This window comes from Macaca fascicularis, chromosome X (genome assembly GCF_037993035.2).
Source record: "Macaca fascicularis isolate 582-1 chromosome X, T2T-MFA8v1.1".
NCBI classification, from domain to species: Eukaryota; Metazoa; Chordata; class Mammalia; order Primates; family Cercopithecidae; genus Macaca; species Macaca fascicularis.
The window spans coordinates 76,684,666-76,706,712 of NC_088395.1; the positions used below are offsets into that span (position 1 = coordinate 76,684,666).

Genomic DNA, 22,047 nt, shown 5'->3' on the forward strand with positions numbered 1-22,047 from the left:
CAACCATTGGATGAAATGTTCTGTGAATATCTATTAGGTCCATTTGGTCTATAGTGCAGATTAAGTCTGATGTTTCTTTGTTGATTTTCTGTCTGGATGATCTATCCAATGCTGAAAGAGAAGTGTTGAAGTCTCCAGCTATTACTGTCTTGGGGTCCATCTCTCTCTTTAGCTCTAATAATATTTTTTTTATATATCTGGGTCCTCCAGAGTTGGGTGCATATATATATTTAAAATTGTTATATCCTCTTGTTGAATTGACCCCTTTATCATTATATAATGACCTTCTTTGTCTCTTTTTATAGCTTTTGTCTTGAAATATATTTTGTCTGCTATAAGTATAGCTATTCCTGCTAATTTTTTTGTTTCCATTGGCATGGAATATCTTTTTCCATCCCTTTATTTTCAGTCTATGTGTGTCTTTATACATGAAGTGTGTTTCTTGTAGGCAACAGATTATTGGGTCTTGATTTTTTATCTACTCAGCCACTCTATTTTTTTTATGTTATTATTGATAAGTAAAGACTTACTCCTGCCATTTTATTACTTGTTTTATATTTTTGTGGTCTTCTCTTCCTTCTTTCCTTTCTTCCTGTCGTCCTTCTAGTGAAGGTGATTTTCTCTGATGGTATGATTTAATTTCTTGATTTTGATTTTTTGTGTATCTGTTGTATTTTTTTACTTAAGATTACCATTATGCTTGCAAATAATATCTTATAACCATTTATTTTAAACTGATGACAACAATGATTACATATACAAACAAACTAACAAGCAAAGAGAAAACTAATAGAAACTCTACACTTTAACTTCATCCCCCCACTTTAAAACCTTCTTTTCTATTTATATCTTATTTTATTGTCTATGTCTTGAAAGGTTGCTGTAGTTATTATTTTTTATTGGTTCTTCATTTAGTCTTTATACTTAGGATAAGAGTCATTCGCACACCAGAGTTACAATGTTATAATATTCTGTGTTTTCCTGTGTACTTACTATTACCAGTGAGTTTCATATGTGCAGGTGGTTATTTATTACTTATTAATGTTCTTTTCTTTCTGATCGAAGTACTCCCTTTAGCATTTTTTGTAGGACAGGCCTTGTGTTGAAATCCCTCACTTTTGTTTGTCTGGGAAAGTCTTTATTTCTCCTTCACATTTGAAGGAGATCTTCACTGAATATAGTATTCTAGGGTAAAAGGTGTTTTTTTTTTTTTCCTTCAGCACTTTAAATATGTCATGCCACTCTCTTCTAGTCTGTAGGGTTTCCACTGAGAAGTCTGTTGCCAGATGTATAGAGCTCCATTGTTATGTTATTCGTTTTTTTTCTCTTGCTGCTTTCAGGATCCTTTCTTTATCCTTCACCTTTGGGAGTTTGATAATTAAATGCTATGAGGTAGTCTTTTTTGGGTTAAATCTGCTTGGTATTCTATAACCTTCTTATACTTGAATATGGATATCTTTCTCCAGGTTTGGGACATTCTCTGTTATCCCTTTGAAGAAAGTTTCTACCCTGATCTCTCTCTATCTCTTCTTTAAGGCAAATAACTCTTGTATTTGCCCTTTTGAGGCTATTTTCTAGATCCTGTAGGCATGCTTCATTTTTTGTATTCTTTTTTCTTTTGTCTCCTCTGACTGTGTATTTTCAAGTAGCCTGTCTTCAGGCTTACTAATTTTTGCTTCTGCTTGATCAATTCTGCTAGTAAGAGACTCTGATGCATTCTTCAGTATGCCAATTGCATTTTTCAGCTCCAGAATTTCTTCTTTATTCTTTTTGTTTCAATCTCTTTGTTAAATTTATCTGATAGGATTCTGAATTTCTTTTCTGTGTTAGCTTGGATTTCATTGAGCTTCCTCAAAACAGCTATGTTGAATTCTCTGAGAAGTCATATATCTCTTTTTCTCCAGGATTGGTCACCAATGCCTTATTTAGTTCATTTGGTAAGGTCTTGATGCTTGTGGATATTCATCAATGTCTGGGCATCGAACAGTTAGGTATTGACTAGTCTCCACAGTCTAGGTTTATTTGTACCCATCCTTCTTGGGAGAGCTTTCCAGGTATTTGAAGGGACTGGAGTGTTGTGATCTAAGTCTTTGGTCACTGCAGCTTTAGGGCCACCCCAAGCCCAATAATGCTGTGGCTCTTGCAGACTCATAGAGGTACCACCTAGATGGTCATGGGTAAGATCTGGGAGAATTCCCTAAATCACCATACAGAGACTCTTGCTCTCTTCCCTTACTTTCCCCCAAACAGAGTCTCTGTCTCTATGCTGAGCTGTCTGAGGCTAGGAGAGGGGTGACATAAGCACCACTGTGGCCACCACCACCTGGACTGTGCTGGATCAGACCCAAAGCCAGGATAGCACTGAGTCTCACCCCAGGCTGTGGTGACCACTGCCTGGCTACTGCCTATGTTCACTCAAGGCCCAAGGGCTCTACAATCAGCAGGTGGCAAATCTAGCCAAGCTTATGATATTCTCTTCAGGGTGGCAAGTCTCCCTGGCCCCAGACAGGTCCAACGATGCCATCCAGGAGCCAGGACATGGAGTCAGGAAGCATAGGAACTACTTGGTGCTCTATTCTACTGTGGCTGAGCTGACACCCACAGTGCAAGACAAAGCCCTTCACACTCTTCCTTCCCCTTTCCTCAAGCAGAAGAGTCTCTCCCTGTGGCTACCACTGCCTCAGGCCCGTGGCGAGTACTACCTGGCTATTGCCAGTGTTCACTCAAGGCCCAAGAGTCTTTAGTCAGCTTGTGGTGAATGCTGCCAGGCCTGGGACTCTTCCTTCAGGGCAGTGGGCTCCCCTATGGCCCAGGACAGGTCCAGAAATGCCATCCAAGAGCCAAGGCCTAGAATTTGGGACCCCAAGAGCCCACTTGGTGCTCTACCCCACTGTGGCTGAGCTAGGACCTAAGCTGTAAAACAAAGTCCCTTTTACTCTTCCCTCTCCTTTTGTCAAGCAAGAGGATTCTCTCATAGCCACCACAGTTGGGAATGTACTGGGCCACACCTGAAGTCAGCACAGCTGAATCTCACACAAGGCCTGTGGTGAGTACTGCCTGGCTACCACTGCTGGTTTTTCAGGGGCCAAAGGCTCTTCAGTCAGCAGGTGATGGATTCTGTCAGGACTGGATCCTTCCCTTCATTGCAGCAGGTTCCCTTCTGACCCAGGGCGTGTCTAGAAATGTCATCCAGGAGCCAGGGCCTGGAACGGGAGCCTTAGGACTCTGCCTGGTACCCTATTCTACTGTGTCTGAGCTGGCATCCAACTTTCAAGACAAAGTCTTCTTTATTCTCCCCTCACCTCTCCTCAAGAAAAGGGAAGGAATCTCTCCTGGAGTTCTGAGCTGCACTGCTTTTGGTTGAGGGAGGGGTGATGCAAGCACTCCCTTGGCCACCCCAGCTGATATATCACTAGACTGCATGCATTCCAAGCCACTGTCTCCAAACCCAGCACAGCACTAGGACTTGCCAAGGAATTGTTGTCCTTGCAGCCTAGACTGCCTTTCAAGTTTATTTAGAACCCCAAAGCACTTTAGCCTGCAGTGTTAGGGCTTGCCAGAACTTGGGTTCCAACCACTGGGATGGACAGTTCTCCTCTGGCTAGCACTGGTCTAATGTTCCTTCGGTGGTTGCCAGCTGAGTTCTGCCCCAGGTTGCTTTCCGCTGTGACAGGGCAGCACTGAGTTTCAATGCAAAGTCACAGTCACTGTGCTCTCCCTCCCCAAAGTGCAGATTCTCTCTGTGCTTCATGGCCACTGTCTGGGGATGGGTGAGAGGTAGCATAGGTGGCTTAAGACTGTCTTTCCTACCCTTTTCAGTGCCTCTTTCCTTAATATGATATTAAAACTAGGTACCATGATCACTCATCTGATTTTTGGTTCTTATTTAGATGCTTTTTTGTATGAATTTTGTTCAGTTTGGTGTTCCTGCAAGGGGGATGATCACTGAAGGCTTTCATTTGGCCATCTTGCTCCACCTCCTCCACCTCTGTTTGTTTAATGTCATTTTAATGGGATCTTGGGAGATAGAGGGGCTAAAACTGTTTGGTTAGTCAGTTACCTTGATGCAGATGACTATATACTTGTTAAATTTTAAAGTTTATGGAGTTTCTGTGGATTTTTTGGAAAATATTTGTAATTAGGAGCAATCAGGTATGAACTGGACAAACCTACATTGTTTATCCATTTATAGAAATCAGAGGATTCGTTAGAGTTAAAGCTCTGTGAAAGAGATTAGTACAAAGCATTGAAATCTAATTCTCCATTGCTCCATGGAAAGATATCGTTAGTCCCTAATACTAACAATCAAACAATGAATATGCATAAAATTGACTCTAATGAATAGGGTATTTTGCTATACTTCATTTCATTTGTTTATATTTTATCCTAATTTCTTTTTGAGTGGGTTGCTCCATTGAGATACTATACAAAATATTCATGAGACAACACTTAACATACTTTCTTCACTCACTTTCATGGTCACAAGCAAGAGTCAGGAATTTTCCTCTAAGAAAATGACATTTCCATAGACACCCTAATGCTGGATTCCAGTCAGTAGCCATATTGAAAAAAATTGTCTCTCAAGACATTTGTCTTTCAGTTTTACAGCCACTGAAATACTATTGGCCTGCCATGATGTCACATAATGAATTATTTTGTATTTATCCGAAGGGAGGCCCTGGAACACACTTGGACACATGAGGCACTAAAATGCCAAGCTAACAGAGAACAGCATCGCAGCTTTGGATTTGTCTAATCTCACAGTGGTCTTGCTGGTCTCGTAGTTTTCTTACCAGTCCTTTTATGCCCTTGGTGATTCTAGTGTTATAGTCTTTAAAATCCTGAATTTGTGTCCCAGGCCCTTTACTGTTTTTCCCAATTCTCAGGTTTGTTTCAGGCATTTATTACAGACTAAATCCTTGCAGATTAACCTGCCTGCCCCTAAGATACCTGTATCTTAAACTGTTCTTTGAATTCAATCTGCTGTGCTTATAGCCTATCCTTCTTGACCTTTTCCTCTGAAGTTACTTACTGATCTCTGAGATTCACTTTCTATACTCACATTCCTGTGAGCCAGTCCTGGATTAATGATCCACTGGCCACATATCTGCGTTCATATCCTTGTTATCTACCCAAGCCCATGAGTCTATTTGGACCATTGTTTCTAGTCTTTCTTTCATTATCTGAGCCCTAGTTATAACAGTTGAACTCTAGTCTACAATGTATTTCAATATCAATGTAAACTGAATATCACTCATCATTCCTTAAAATTTTTCCCATTACTTAATTTTTTTATAATATTTGGAACATTTTTGCCTTCTCAGAATCAATAGTCATCTGTTTCTTAATTTGCTTCTTACTTGTATCCTATTCCCCTCCCCCAAGTTCTGACTGTTGCAACTCTCTTTTCACTAACTACCTCACTTTTATCCTTCCTTCATATTTATCTTGAATGTTGTAGTCAGATGTGGCTTAGGGGTAGTTTATGTGGTTTAAGTCTCCATTGGCAGCAGAATGGATTTCGTAGAATGCTATTAATAGTGAAATTTTGGACAAGGAGAAAAAAAAATCCTAGTTTAAATGTATTTCTCAGGCAATGTCATTTTAGTCATAAACGCTACTCTAACTTGTGCTAATCCAACTTCATAAAGGTAAATTGCAACATCATTATCAAATGTTTAAGAGCCATTTAACAATTCACAATTAAGAGGTTGTGTTTCAGCTAATGTTTTCTGAATCCAGAGCTCATTTAATTTATAAACTCACAACTGATTGCCTTTAGTGATTTCCAGGTACTGCAAGTGGAAGAGTATGTTTTTCTCTTTATGTGCCAAAGCACCTTTCACTTTAGAAGTACGAGAAATTACAAAATAAATAAGCACACACTTCCAAGGGAAGGCATGTCATCCAGTATATATAGTTGCCCTTCCTTTTATTCAAAGATGTCACTACTGATCTCATCCACTCTCATGTGGAGCAAAGACTAAATCTTCAACCAAAAGTCCTTTCTATATGACGTACATACAAACCATTTTTAAATTTGTGTCTGCAGCTGCTACTTGTAGAGCCTGTCACTGTATGTATTTCTGTGTTTTACTTGTGGTCAGCTGAAAGCCTTTGCTCAAAAAGTTCAAAGAATCCATATTGTTGCATTCTAAGCTGGTCTCTGCTGCTGTTTTCCCCAGCAGCCCACAGCTATGTTAATGTTATTTGGAGCTATTCTTGAATTCATCCTTTAGAGTATTTCTTATGCCACGCCTGCTTGTGGTTATGCCATAAAGCTCACCATACCAAAGATGCTTGGGTTTCCTTCTGCCATTGTATCTCTACACATGTCAGCAAGGAACAGTGATTTAATGCTGATAGACCAGCTGACTTCCAGAATCTCAGTAGTAGTCATCCCCTCTTACCATTTTACATTAAGCATGACTCTGACTCTGACAATAAAACAGTTCACCAAGTAGATGTGATATCTGTGGTGGGTGTACATTTCAAAGTCATACAAAAGCTGGACCCAACTTATATTTTCCATTGATGAGGATCAATTCAGTAAGCTTTTAGTTTTTCAACTCTGTTCTGGATGTTAGAAATCAAGCTAAACCTAGGAAACAAAAAGTCAGGGCAGGGGTACATTTTCCCTCTTTGCATTAATAGTTATATATGTCTAATAACTCATCTTTCTCCTTGATGTACATCTTAAATAGATTTCACCCTGTCCAGAGGACAAGTACACACTGGTTCTGGGCCCACAAATATACCTGCCATTGAGGAGCTTACTACCTATGGGGGAAGAAAAATTACAATTAAGATATATAAGGCATTATTTGATAAATGTGAGGCGATCTGTTCTGCCCCAAAATGGGATCTAAGAAAAGCCAGAGATTGAACTGGTCTGTAGTACAATTTCACACTGGTGCCATTCCATGGTAATCTTCCCAAGTAAAAATAGTTTTTTATTTTCCTTTCTACTTTGTAGTTACTTGCATTGTTGGGCAGTGATTTTTAAGTCAAACTGCCTAGGAAGCAAAATTCAGTGACTGCTTTTAGCTCTATGTGATGAAAAAATGTTGGTTGTGTTTTGATTCCACATTTAGCCTTACTCCATAATTTCAGTCATCCTCTGACATATCTACAAGACATGCCAATCCCTGGCACTCACATCAGAGATGTCCAAGATGCCAGTTTCATTTGGCATTTGGCCTGATTGCTGCCACCTCCACCCCCACCCCACTGGTGACAGCTCCCATGGGATGCTGTGATCAATGTTGAATGTCCTTGTTTGCTTACTCCCAGGAGTTGGCACACTCTGTTCAGCAACTAGCACATACTGTGCTTCTGTTGTTGTCACACTGTTTTTGAATCCTTACTACCTCCTATTGTGTAGTGCTATCACTGCTACAAAAAACCAAAAAATTATTTGTATGTTGTTTGTCTATATATATTAAAAATAGTTTCTAGTTCAGTGCCTTCCATATGGTAAGTACTCAATGTTTATTCAGACAACACCACCCTGAATGACCTTCTCTAGACCTTTTGTTGATAATCAAAGCATGTCGAGTTAAGGGTTCTTATGATTAAAAGTGCGTTCAATGCCATCTTTTGTAATCATTTTATATCTATGACATATCCATCATGGATATGTACCAATGAGGCAACCCTATTTCACTCATTGGTGCCAGGATGCTCATATCTTGCAATAGTGAAATCAGAGGTTTTGTTGAATGTTTCAGGGCATAAATGGTTTAATTTATTTGAAGGTCCCAGCTGATTGCTCATGGCTGATGATAGCGATAGCAGTGCTTGCAATAAGAAACATAGATTTTATATTCAACAACATTGAAAGAGAAATCTGATTCGCTGATTTTACAGAGCCTGGTATGTACCTGCCTTCTCTTGAGGCACATGAAGTACCAATTTCATAAATACATTAACTCTGGGAATGATAGAAGAAAAGGTGAAAAACACTAGCTGTGCAATACCCCTATTTTACCCAGAAGAAAACAAAGGACTTTGTTTTTTCAGCCTAAAGGTAATGAACTGATAAATGAACAAGACAGCTGTTTCTCCAAGTTTAGTTCAAAGACTGGGTGCATCAGAATCCCTTAGTGAGCAAGTTGAAAAGTCAGATTCTAGGGTTCCACCTCAGATTGACTCTAAATTTGGGAAGGGAAAGGCCTAGGATTCTGCATTTGACACTCATGCCTAGTGATTCTGATGTACACTGAAGTTTGAGAACCACTGACCTATAGGATTCTCAGTCTTAGGATCCCTTTGATTTGATTCCTGCCAGTAGTGTATTGAATCCTTAGTGTACCTCTCCATGATGGATCTCAAAAACTAGGCTCAATTAGAGTAAAATATATATATATATATTGGCTTTAGGGAATAAATTGGTGATAGTCTGCTCTCTGGTTTAAGTATGTCCCCTCCGAAATGCAGGTGTTGCCAATGTGGTGGTATTAAGAGGTGAGGCCTTTAAGAGCCAATTAGGTCATTATGGCTCCTACCTTGAGAATGGGATTAAGGTCGTTTTAAAAGAGGCTTTATGCAGTATTCAGCTCTCTCGCCCTTCTGCCTTCCATCATGTTCCTCCCCTCTGGAGGATGCAGCAACAGGATGCCATCTTGGAAGCAGAGAGTAGCCCCAACTTCATAATCAAACCTGTTGGCACCTTGATCTTGGAATTCCTAGCTCCTAGAACTGTGAGAAAATAAATTTCTCTTCTTTATAAGATACCGAATCTCAGGTATTTCGTTATAACAACATGAACAAAGACAATCTAATTATTCTTTCAACAGAGTGAGATTTATTAGGCCCTATTATGTGCCAGGCCCAGGGCTAGGCACTAGCTATACAAAAATGTCTGTGTGATCCCTTCCCTAAAGAGGCTTATGAATAATTTTCTGCGAATTATCTAGTAAAATCAAGGACATTAGCCATGAAATAGAAAATGAATTAAATTTATTCTATGTCATGGTACCAAAAAAGTACCACATAATTTTGTGGGTTTACATATATATAAAAAATATGTTTGTAGAAGTGTCTGGAGAGTCACTAGCAATAATGGATGTATCTCTCATGTCTCACTGTTAATGAATTGTTTCCAGCTGAGATCCCTGTAATCTGCAGGTGCTGTTTACAATGTAATTTTACCATAGGAAACAAGGGTGTAATCACTTAATAAAGTGTAAAGAATTAGATTTCTTTTTCGCCTTGAGCAAAATGCCTGGCTGTGGCCAACATTCCTGATGCTTCCTCCCTTGTGCAATAGGAAAGCAATATTCTAAAAGTGAAGACTGTTTTGTTCATATCCTGCAACTTGCCTCTGGAGGCTATGCTGATGAATGCAAAACTCAAACTAGAATTTCAGACATTTTGTGTGAGCAGCCACTGACTTTCGTCTTTACCATTATACAGAGGATAGTTTTCCCTTCTACCTCTAACTGAGATGCAAAAAAGGGCCCTGCGAATAGGGACTCTCTCATTTTAAGCAGTGTTTTTGTGTTGTTTTCTTCTGGTTTTTATTGAAAAAATAGAAACTACGTGTATTAGTCCATTTTCATTCTGCTGATAAAGACATACCTAAGACTGGGCAATTTAAAAAAGAAAGAAGTTTAATTGGACTTACAGTTCCACGTGGCTGGGGAAGCCTCACAATCATGGGGGAAGGCAAGGAAGAGCAAGTCATGTCCTACGTGGATGGCAGCAGGCAAAGAGAGAGAGCTTGTGCAGGGGAAGTCCTCTTTTTAAAGCCATCAGATCTCACGAAACTTATTCACTTATTACGAGAACGGCAGGGAAAGACTTGCTACCATGATTCAGTTCCCTCCCACCAGGTCCCTCCCATAACACATGGGAATTAATCATGAGATCTGAGTGGGGACACAGCCAAACCATGTAACTGTGTTCAAAGCATTTTCATATACAGGCAGGCAGTTCTCTTCTAATGAACACTTGATTTATGAATGTCCCATATTCATCAACAACCTCTCTTGAGGGACTTTGAACTACTCTTCCTACTCATGGAAGGTGGAGTTGTTTCTGCTGTCTGCAGAAGTTTGTTTCTCCCTCAGCCCTCCTCTTCTGGGGGCTTGAGTTCTCACAAGCTCCTATTAGAACCTTAGAACAGTTAATACAAGAGTATCTTTTCCTACTGCCACCACTAGGACATAGGAAGGTGCTAGGGCCCCTGCCAGAACTCCCATAGGAGCTGAGCCCATGAGGGAGCACAACAAGTATGAGGGAATCTCTGGACTTATAGTTGGTAATGGCGGGGAGGTTCTTCATTTGCATTTCAAAAATCTATTTTCCTAGAAATAGCATTATGCTTAATAACCTACTCTTATAGAACTTGTGTATGATAGATTCACCTATCTAGACCACAGCCAGAAATCAAGTAGTAAACAAATGGCTTCTAAGCCACTAGAAAATATGCATCTTACTTATTGGAAAAGCCATTGAAAACCACACTCATTGCCTGTTTATTCTGTTTGTACATGAGTCTAATTAGTTTTAACTAAATGTCAAGCCTATAGCAAGTTATAAGTAGCAAATCTGAAGGGACTGGACAAGATGTTACAGGTAGGTAAAGTGAAATCTGATAGTTGAAGGCAAGGTAAAGGATAAAATAACATTAAAAATAAGTTTAAGCACTCAAAAACCAAGCACAATGAAACAGTACTTCACATCCACCAGAATGGGGGATATACTGACAGTACCAATTGTTGGTGAAGATGCAGAGCACTGGGACCCTTATATGTTGTTGGTGAGCATTTAAAATGGTACAGTCACTCTGGAAAATAGTTTGGCAGTTTCTTACAACAAATACCATGTAACCCAGAGGTTCTACTCCTAGGTGTTTACCCAAGAAACATGAAAACATAGGTCTACACAAAGACTTGTACATCAATGTTCATATGAGCTTTATTTATAATAGCCCCAAACTAGAAACAACCCAAATGTCTATCAATGGGAGAATTCATAGAAAAAATGTGATAGAGCCATACAGTGAAATACTGCTACTCAGCACTAAAAAGGAATGAACTAATGATACACGCAGCAACATGAATGAATCTCACTAACAGTATGTTGAATGAAAATTCATATTCATACATATGAAAAGTTGTAATGGATGATTCTAATCTAGAACAGGAAAAATTAAGCTATTGTGATAGAAATCAGAACGGTAGTTGTCTCAGGGTCGGAGGCACTGGAGAATGACCGAAGGGCACAAGGAAAAATTTTACGGGGTGATGGAAATCTTGATTTATCTTGATTTGGGTGGTAGTTACAAAAGCGTGTCCATTTGTCAAATCTCTTCAACCTGTATGCTTAAAATTTGTGCATTTTATTGGATGTAAATTATATATCAAATTTTTATAAGGTACAAAAATTTCAGAAGGGAAAAAATCCTTCAGAAGATCCCCCTGCTGCAGGATCTAAGTCTAAATTCCTCAACATGATAATCTGGCTCTTACTTAATACTCCTTGGCTTATTTCTCACCATTCCCTCTCCTTATTCCACTTATTCTAAGCTACTTATAGTTCCAAAAATTGTTATTCTTTCTTTTTCCTCTGAACCTTTAAGCACAGTGCTCCTTTTTCCTGGAATTCCTTTTCCATTTTCCATTTATCACTAAATCCTTGACATCCTTTAGGACTCACAGAGGTAGCACACCTCCTCCAAGACGACTTTTTCACTTTCAGTTTGTGTTAGATACTTCCCCTCTTGCTCCCAGAGAAGTTAAAGCTCCTCTCCATCAAAGCATGTATTGCTCTATCATGTAATTGTAATATTAAAAAACCCTCAAAATCATAGTGGACTGAGGTCATTTAACATACAGGCAAATAGTCCTCCACATATTCAGTAAGCCCTGAATTAAATCACATATTATAAACTTATTTCTTTTTTATTGCATTATACTAGGCCCTATCATATACTTTAATATTCACAAACACTGAAGTAAATATTATTATTACTGGGGTCTTTGGGGGTTTTTTTAGTTTTTATTTTAAGTTCAGGGGTACATGTGCAAGATGTACAAGTTTGTTACATAGGTAAATGTGTATCCTGGGCGTTTATTATACAAATTATTTCATCACCCAGGTATTAAGCCTAGTATCCATTTGTTATTTTTCCTGATCCTCTCCATCCTCCCACTTTCCACCCTCCAATAGGCTCCAGTGCGTGTTGTCCCCACCATGTGTCCATGTGTTCCCATCATTTAGCTCCCACTTATAAGTGAAAACATGCCATATTTGGTTTTCTCTTCCTGCATTAGTTTGCTAAGGATAATGGCCTCCAGCTCCATCCATGTCCCTGCAAAGGACATGATCGTGTTCTTTTTTAATGGCTGCATAGCTGAAGTAAGTTTCAGCACTCAAAGTTATTAAGAAAACTCTTCTATCCAGGATGACTTGTAGAGTTGCAAATGATTGAGATTTTATTGTAAACAGCAATAAAATCTGTTGGTTTTATACTATTATTAGTACATTAGCTTATTTATATTGTGAGTTAAGTAACTTTCTGTGGGCTTATCGGGAAAACTAGCCAAACTTTATTATGTTGATTTTATGAGAAAATGCATTTTTACATTCCACTTAAGTGGCTCAAAAATACTACTCAGTTGAACCATGTGAAATTGTTGATTGATGTTCAACCATTTTTGAGAAAAATGGCAGTTTATTTTGAAATGCAATCCTGTTGACAAGATGGAAATTACCTACACATTGATTTATTAATTTTATATTTAATACATTCATGTATCCTTCAAGATGCTAATCCTACACCTTAAGGATATTGGGTAAATCACAGAATTTTGAAGAAAGTTTGTGTAGAATATTAGGACTTTCTTGGGTCCAACCCATTTTTTTCCACTTAATCAGAGATGGAGCAGACATGAGGACTCTGGAATTGTTTATTTTTTGAACTGATAATAGAATGCAAATGCAGATTCATTTGTTCTTTTTCAGGCCCCAAATTAACCATTCTATTTTGAAGATTAAGTTTAACAATAATAGTAGTAGCAAACATTTATTAAGTGCATACTACATGCTAAGTACTGTTCTAACTCTACAACTGTTTTATCTGCAAAGTACTATTATTATCCCTATTTACTGATGAGGAAACTAAAGCTTCAGTAATTTGTTCAAGGTTATACAGCTAGTAAGTGGCAGAGTTGGCATTAGAATCACTCAATCCTACTACCGTGTTTACTGTTTACCTGAAGCACATGGTTTTACCACAATAAAGCACCCATGCTAAAAGATGATTCAATTCAGCAAGTATATATTTAAGCTATGATCATTAGTGAAGCCAGACTCATTCACATATGAAACATATTATATTATTATAAGAGACCATTATAAGACAGTAAAGGACCAGGTACCAAAATTAGTTTTATAGACCACAAGTGCTGTAGGAATCTCAGAAGAGGAGAAAATAATTGTGTGCTTTATCATGACTTAACTCCCAGAGCATTGACATGGTACCTCAGTATTGGATGCACAGCATTTTGGGAACAAACCAAAATTACATCATAAATAGGAATGCAGCAAAATCATGAATGTGTAATAATGAAGTCCAATGGGGAGTAGCAAACTCAAGGTTTTCTTTCTTTCTTTCTCTTTCTTTCTCTTTCTCTTTCTTTCTCTCTTTCTCTCTTTCTCTCTTTCTCTTTCTCTCTCTTTCTCTCTCTTTCTCTCTCTTTCTCTCTCTCTCTCTCTCTCTCTCTCTTTCTTTTCTTTCTTTTTTTTGACAGAGTTTTGCTCTTGTTGCCCAGGCTGGAGTGCAGTGGTGCGACCTCAGCTCACTGCAACCTCCGCCTCCTGGGTTCAGGTGATTCTCCTGCCTCAGCCTCCCCAATAACTGGGATTACAGGCACCCCCCACCACACCCAGCTAATTTTGTATTTTTAGTAGAGATGGGGTTTCACCATGTTGGTCAGGCTGGTTTCGAACTCCTGACCTCAGGTGATCCGACCACCTTGGCCTTCAAAAGTGCTGGGATTACAGGCATGAGCCACTGCTCCCAGCCAAATTCAAGGTTTGCTGTTCAATTTTCTGTGCAACTCAAATTCTGAGTGGGCATCCTCAGTATGTGTGGGAAGTTAGAAGTTTGTGGCTGGGCTCTCTGAATCCCAGAAATATATGAAGAAATGGGACCTGATGGATTACTTATTAGATATTCAGGGTGGAAGAAACGGGATTCAGAAATTAACCAAAATTTCATGCCTACATGATTAGAATAATAATGGTATCAAAAATAAAATGGTTTGTACAGTGGAGGGGAAGATGGGCTCAGGCTTTAGACACATCAAACTTAAGGTACAGGTAGACTGTCTATGGAAAGCTGGTTTTTTATGTTGGCTATGACTGAGTGAGGTCAACCTTTGACTAATGTACTTGTAATTTTTACAGATGGCCCTATTGAATTTCTTCTTCCCTGACGAAAGGCCATACTCTGAAGAAGAAAGTAGGCGTGTTCGCCGCAATAAAAGAAGCAAAAGCAATGAAGGAGCAGATGGTAAGTCTATTCAGCTGATCCTTTATCATTTCTGAATTATCTGTTAGTAAAAGTATCCTTTTAAGAACTACCTTCTCCGTAGGGCACAGTGACTCTTGCCTGTAATCCTAGCACTTTGGGAGGCCCAGGGGGGCGAATCACTTGAGGTGAGGAATTCAAAACCAGCCTGACCAACATGGTGAAACCCTGTATCTACTAAAAATACAAGAAAAAAATTAGCTGGGCCTGGCTCCAGCTACTTGGGAGGCTGAGGAAGGAGAATCGCTTGACACTGGGAGGTAGAGGTTGCAGTGAGCTGAGATTGCGCCACTGCACTCCAACCTGGGTGGCAGAGTGAGACTCCATCTCAAAAAAAAAAAAAAAAAAAAAAAAAAAAAAAAAAAAACCTACCTTTTCAAGTGTGCTTTATGATATTATATACTCTCCGTAGACCCAAGGTCATAGACTATTTCTGCAGCCTAACCTAACAATCAGTTCTTTAACATAGAACTAACTATACAAGGATCCTCCCTCCTCCAACTCCAGATACCTTCAGTCCTTTCTCAGTATGTCTGAGAGCCAATGGTAGCATTTGTATCTCTCAAGATCACCCTCTGTAAGGACCTCATCTCTCCCGGAGATGTCCTACACCTATTAAGGTCACCAGGAGGATTTGGTCCTATTCCTGGAATTGACAGTGTTGTACCCTGCTAGCACTTACATGATGTGCTAATTCCAATGATAATTTTGTCAATGTTGGTATCCACTACCATGCCCAAATCTGAACTAGACCTTCTAGAACTAGTTTATAAGTTTCTTGTGGGCAGAGATTTCATTTCTCTTTGTATAATCCTAGAATCTAGCCTACTATCTGGAACATTGTTGGTGTTTGTTATGTAAGTTGATGATGTTGACTGCCCCTTCAGCTAGGCAGTGATGTATCAATGGAAACCATCCCTGTTCTGGGTGTAATAGCTTTGAATTAACTAGCAATGCATTCTGTGGGGCATAACAAAATGTTGAACTAGCTCCTGGGCAGGGTCTTTGAATTGCTCTGATATTTCAGCATCACTCTGTCAATTGACATAATGCTCCCCCCTTGGGCACAGGGGTTTGTAGAATACATAGCTCTGGGCTGCTGCAGAGGCATCTGGATTCAAAGACAGTATGTGTCTGGCTACATCTGCCAATAATATGTGTCTGGAGGGTTACAAAGCAATATGACTTTATACAGATAAAAATGAAATTTTTAAACTGACATTTGTTGATGTGAGTAAGGGCCAATGATGGAAGCAGTTTTAGAAGGCAGGAGCTATTAAAGAGATGGAGCCAGGACTTTGTCAGTAGGGGCAAGAAGAAGTATAAACGGCTGAAATCTGAGAAAGAGCTCAGAACAAGGACCCCATAATAATACAAAAAGAAAAAAAGAGTCAGAGCAGTAAGATAGGGTTTTCTAGTCAGTGGAGATGGCAACAGCATTGAGCCTTTGAATGGAGAACTGGACCACTGGGACCATTCTCTAGAGCAGTCATTTTACATACAATTGATGACCAATTCAAGCCTAAGAAATGCAGTCCATGAAGTAAAAGTTATCCATTATTCACCTACTACTTGTAGCCAGTTTCCTAGAAGTCTTCTGGCTATGTGGAAGCAGGGAGCTGAGAAGCATAGTCCCTTTCCTCTCCTAATCATCTCACCCTCTGATACATGTAAGTCTCTCCACCTTTGGCTTTTCCCTTGAGGCTGCTCCCACAGCCATCAAACTTTTCATAATCCCTGGTTGCGAAGGAAGAGAGGAGACAGGTGGTAAGAGCAATATCACCTTCTATAGTGAGCGTGGTCTTCCCTCCCTGTCTGAGTGGAAAGTCTTATGGCTTCTAAGGTTTACCTCTTCATCTAACCTCCCAAGTTTTCTCTTAAAGAAGGTAATTTCCTCCTTTCCCCAAAACTGCTTTATCCAAATCCGGCTACCAACATCTCCGATACTGGTCTTCTTAGAGTGTTTATTCTTTCCTGATACAAAACAGTTTTCTCTCTGGTCAAGGTCAAAGCCTCTCTTATTAATTTTTAGCACTTCTTATCTACTTCCCTCCTGATCTGATACTCTAGTCAGTCACTAGACTCTAGTCTATTGATGCCAATGCCAAGTTTCTCATGCAATCCAGGCATTTTTCTTTAATCAGTATAGCTTGGAGGAATCTAAGAGTCCCTTAAAGTTAGGAGTAGAAAATGCCTGGGGGTCCTTGAATTTTATTAGATTTCCAACTTTTCACCTAGTGGTCTGGAGAACCATTTCTTTAGATGTGGCAGGTGCGCCAATGAGTTAAAGAGTGATAAGTCAATCCAAATCTCCTTTTCCTTTGAACCATTCTTGTTACTCTGCTGAGTGTATACTATATTTATTCAATACACTCATCAAATATTTACTAAGTAAATACAGCAGCTTATATAATACTTGAATAAACATTCAATAAGGATATGTTTTTAATATCCCCACTGCCTAGAAACAAACTTGGCACCTAGTAGACCCTCAATAAATATTTCCTGTTGCCCTCAAAGTGATTTACTTCCAGCATAAAGAGACAATAAAGTTGGTTAAATTTGACAAGTGGTATGAAGAAAAATATAGCCGAGCAACAGGGAGAGACAGTGATGGGGTATGCTGTAAGGTGATCAAGGAAGGTGTCTCTGATAAGGGAACAGTTGGGAAGAAACCTGAATGAAATGAAGTAAGAGCTATGCAAATGTCTGGGGAAAAAAGAAACAAAATTCAAAGGCTCTGAAGCAGAAGAATGTTTGGTATGTTCCAGAAAGATCAGTGTGGCTGGGAGCAGAGTAAGAAGAGGAAGAGGGAAGGAGATGAGGTCAGAAAGCAAAATCCAATCTAGAGCCTTGTTGGCCAAGGTAAGGACTCTGGCTTTTATTCTGCATGAGATGGAGGACCATTGGAGGATTTTGAGCAGAGGAATGACAGGATCTGATGTATGTTTTAACAGCATTCCTCTGGCTGCTGTATTGAAAATAGGTGCAGGAAGAAAGGATACAAGCAGGAAGAATCTTTAGGAGAGTATTACCATAATCCAGGCAAGAGATGATGGTGGCTTAGACCAGGATAGAAGCAGTGTGGGTAGGGAGAAGTGGTCAGATTCTAGAGAGATTTTGAAGGAATGGCTGAAGGATTTTCAGATTGATTAGATAAGAGATATGACAGACAGAGAAGAGGCATCAGTGACCCCAAGGTTTTGGACTTAGGGAACTAAACAAGTAGAATTGTCATTTCTGAGATGGGGAAGAAAAGGGGAGATGTGTGTAAAGGAATATGGGGAGAGTTTAGTTAGGCTTGTTAAATTTGAGGTAGCTATTAGACAGCCAAGTGGATATATAAGTCTACACTATACATCACTGTGTATCATGACAATGAGATATCTCTCTTTTGTACAAATAAAGGACTTCTCATTGAAGAAGCAAGTCAGTCTGGAAACTGCTCTGAACAGATAAGAGGTAGGATGGGATAGGTAAGTCATATTGGGGTGAGTTAAGGCCAAAAAAAATCTATGCCAAGAGATTTTTTTTTAAATCTTATCAGGTGTTGATTCTAAATTCACAAATTACTTGATATATTATAATAAAAATTTAGCTATCTAAGCTCAGGTTTGCCTCACAAGTGTCAAAGAACAAGTCATTTACCTTGAAGAGTTAAGAACATGGCAGAAGTTCATGACCAGCCTGGGCAACATGGTGAAACCCCGTCTCTACCAAAAATACATAAAAATAAATAAGTAATGGGTCACCGTGGCACACAGCTGTAGTCCCAGCTACTCCAGAGGCTGAGGTGGGAGAATTGCTTGAGCCCAGAGGCAGAGGTTGCAGTGAGCCAAGATCGTGCCACTGCACTTCAGCCTAGGCAACAGAGTGAGACTCCGTCAAAAAGGAAGAAGAAAGTCTAGACCCAACTTCATTTGTTTGGTCATTCATCATTTAACAAATGCTTTTTACAGGTGCCCGCCACGACACCCAGCTAATTTTTGTATTTTTAGTAGAGACTGGGTTTCACTATGTTGGCCAGGCTGGTCTCGAATTTCTGACGTTGAGTGATCCGCCTACCTCAGCCTCCCAAAGTGCTGGGATTACAGGCGTAAGCCACTGCACCCAGCCTAGACTTTCTTTCTAGGAACTATAGATATTAAGCTTAATGATCTCCACAAATCGCTGTGGGAGAAAAATATTTTAATAAATAGTTCATTAACTCTTGGAAAAGGAAGGGATGTAGTGATCCTTAGGAGCCTGCATAGGTTTACCAAGAATAAATCAGGCTGCAGAAGCCTATTCTCCTCTTTTCATCAGACTATTAAACTAGTTGATTAGAGGCATAGCATATGCATAGTCTATCTTGCCTTTTAAAAAGAAAGTCAGTGGCAATATCCAGGGTATATACAATCTTTCTGACTCACCATTCAAGAATGACTAGGCTCATCTCAGTTTCTCCATTCAAATTACTTTATAAATGAAGGCATTGGCTAGCTAAGCAGGAGTCCCAAACACACGGTTAGTTTCAACTCTTAGAAAAGAAGTGAATTTCGTTTTCTTTACTACATTTCTTCCTTGAATTCACTGACTTGAGTTGGCCGGAAGTATTTCAGATCATTTAAGTTTATTTGTACTAATTATTTGAGGCCTTTGGTGGTGGTTGTTCTTCAAAGAAAGTATGATACTTTCATTGTGGGTATTGAGTCACAACAGTTCTAGAAATCTGTGCCAGGATTTCCTGCTGTGTCTTATCTTTGTGATGTGTTTCTGAAGTAATAATAGCTCCAGGTGGCTTGTTTGGTCATCTCTTGCACAGCACTCCAGAAATCCACAGAACTTTATTTTCTAGTTAGAATGAAATGTAGAATGTATTTGGGAGGTCAGAGGCCTTAGAATCAGGTAAAATGGATCCAGAATTCCCAAGGAGGTAGTTTCCATATTTCACAAATATTATTGTAAAAACACCTGTTCTCTTCCGAAAGGAGAGTTTTCAGGAGTTAATAAAAATCTTAATATCTCTCCACACCCGCCTGCCTTCCATGTTTCTGTCCTGGTAAGAGAATGAAAGTGCAGCATGGTGTAATAGAAAAGGTACGAGACTGAGCTGCAGTTTCTTGATCCCAATCTTGATGTCACTGCCACCTTACCAGCCATGTGATCTTGGAGAAGTCACATACCTCTAAGCTTCAATTTTCTTGTCCTTAAAATGGGGATAATTAGCCCTGCTTACCTCATAGAGTTGTTATATTTATCAAAAGTGTTAATATCTGCAAAAGTACCTCCTTTTTATTTTATTTTATTTTTGAGAGGGAATCTCGCTCTGTCACCCAGGCTGGAGTGTAGTGGCACGATCTCAGCTCACTGCAGTCTCCGCCTCCTGGGTTCAAGCAATTCTCCTGCCTCAGCCTCCCAAGTAGCTGGGATTACAGGCACCAGCCACCACACCTGGCTAACTTTTATATTTTAGTAGAGACAGGGTTTCACCTTGTTGGCCAGGCTGATCTCGAACTCCTGACTTCAAGTGATCCACACTCCTCAGCCTCCCAAAGTGCTGGGATTACAGGCATGAGCCACTGCACCTGGCCTGCAAAGATACTTCGAAAATTATTAAGTGCTATTACTATGCTGTCTCTGGAAAATGAACATACTAGTATGGTCTGCCAGGCATTTGGGGCATTCACCTTCCCTAATTTATGGACAACAATTATAATTTCTTCAAAAATGCTCTCTATCAGCCAAATTGCCCATTTTTGTTCTCACTCATGCTATCCAGGCCCATAGGAAGAAGACTCCAAGCCTCACACTATGGCCTACCTCATCACAGCAAATGATCACATCTGTACATTGCTCTGTGGCACTATCTCACTCTGGCTGGCTGGCTGTATATATGTAACCCTTTTTGTTAGTATCCCTTAGAAATTTCTCTTCCTTGTAGTTTACTTTTGGACATATCAAAAAACTTAATATTCTTTTCTACTATTATCAAAGAGCAGAGGGAAAAACAAGATTGGAATATATCCTCTGTACTTCAATTTTTAAAAATAATAATGGAATGGGGCATAGCTACTATTAAATTGATACAGATGAACATGAGAGTCTATGATGTCAAAGAAAACAGACTTTCTGCCTGTACAAATGTTAGCTAGAATTAAGAATTGCCCTCATTTTAGTATTGCTCTTGTATTTATTGCTTTCAGAGAGCCATTACTGTGGATTATCAAATGAGAGAGTAAAATCATTTTGAGAGCTGATGGAGTTTCAGGGGCTTGTTCACAAGACAAAAGGAAAGCTTTTGAAGGCTTACCATGTGTGTGGACTCAAAGAGGATCGTTGATTTCAGATGTAGAATCCCCAAGGTTGCCTGCTGGTAGTGGATGCCAACAGCTGAAGTGCCCACAGCAGAACACTCTGGAGAGTGGCTTTATATCAAATAAGACATTAAGTAAGCTAAAATATCTTAGCTTGCTCATACTCCAGAATATCCTTTAAAGCTGTATTTTCATTGATGGAACTAGCCCTGCAGTAAATGTTCTCAACAGGCCATCACCACTAACACTTGGTTAACAAGCATTTTTAGAAAACCAACTACTTGTAAGACATTGTACCAGGTTCTGTAATTGGTATAGCTGCCAAACTCCTGTACTTAGTATGTAAGGCCTAAATTGAACTGGGTATAGAGGTTAAAGATTAAGATGCTTAAAATGTTTGTGGGATTTTTTAAATTACAAAAATAATACATATATTATAACAAATATGAGCAATACAGAATGAGGAAAGGTATAATGTGAACATGCCCTCCCTACTCCCTGCCCTGCTACAATAGTACTTATAAAGTTAAGACATCTTTGAGGAATATCTCACTTGCCTAAAGGAGGTGACAGGCCCACCTGACCTGATGTTCTCTAAAGGTCCTTCCTGTCTACTCAGTCTCTCTAAAGTTCCTTCTAGTTATTTTTTTCTCAATATTAGGGAAATTGGTGAACTCTAAGCCAGGAGATCTAGATTCTAATTCCAGCTCTGCCATTAGTAGTTATAGTGGCAGGATGACCTTAGGAAAGTCTTACTTCACTTCTCTGATCTTAGTTTATTCTAAACGGTTAAACTAGAATCAGTGATTCTCAAGTGGAGTGTAAGAGATCCAAAAGCATATAAGGAGTTTTTTCGAAGCATGCATACTCCTGGGAATTTTGACCACTCTACACCCCATTAAGAAAACTATACTGAGGAAGGTACTATTACTGATGAGAGCATATAATGTCCTTCAGATATATTAGAATAAGAAAAGATGTTGAACTACTAGAATAGATGGTTGAATTGTTTCCCGCCAACTCTAATATAACTTGTTACTAACTATTCCTGACTTCTATAATATAATGATAACAGCTAGGCTAGTTTTAGCCAATCAGATGATGTCTAGATGATTAAATACTAAGGGTTTCAATTTGGATGGTCAATGAGCCTTTTCATTAGCATCGCTGAGAATGCTCAATAAGGATTAAGTGCAAGCAAATGGTTTC

The 22,047-nt window shown here is 39.3% G+C and overlaps 1 protein-coding gene across 5 annotated transcripts in view; it reads left to right on the forward strand.

Annotated features, from left to right (window-relative positions):
- EDA (ectodysplasin A) overlaps positions 1-22,047 on the forward strand; it is a 442,324-nt gene that overhangs the window by 332,233 nt on the left and 88,044 nt on the right. For all 5 annotated transcript variants that reach the window (XM_005593835.4, XM_005593836.4, XM_005593837.4 and 2 more), the window contains exon 2: positions 14,419-14,524. In XM_005593835.4, the coding sequence (XP_005593892.3) occupies positions 14,419-14,524 (106 nt within the window). The remainder of the gene's footprint in view (positions 1-14,418; positions 14,525-22,047) is intronic.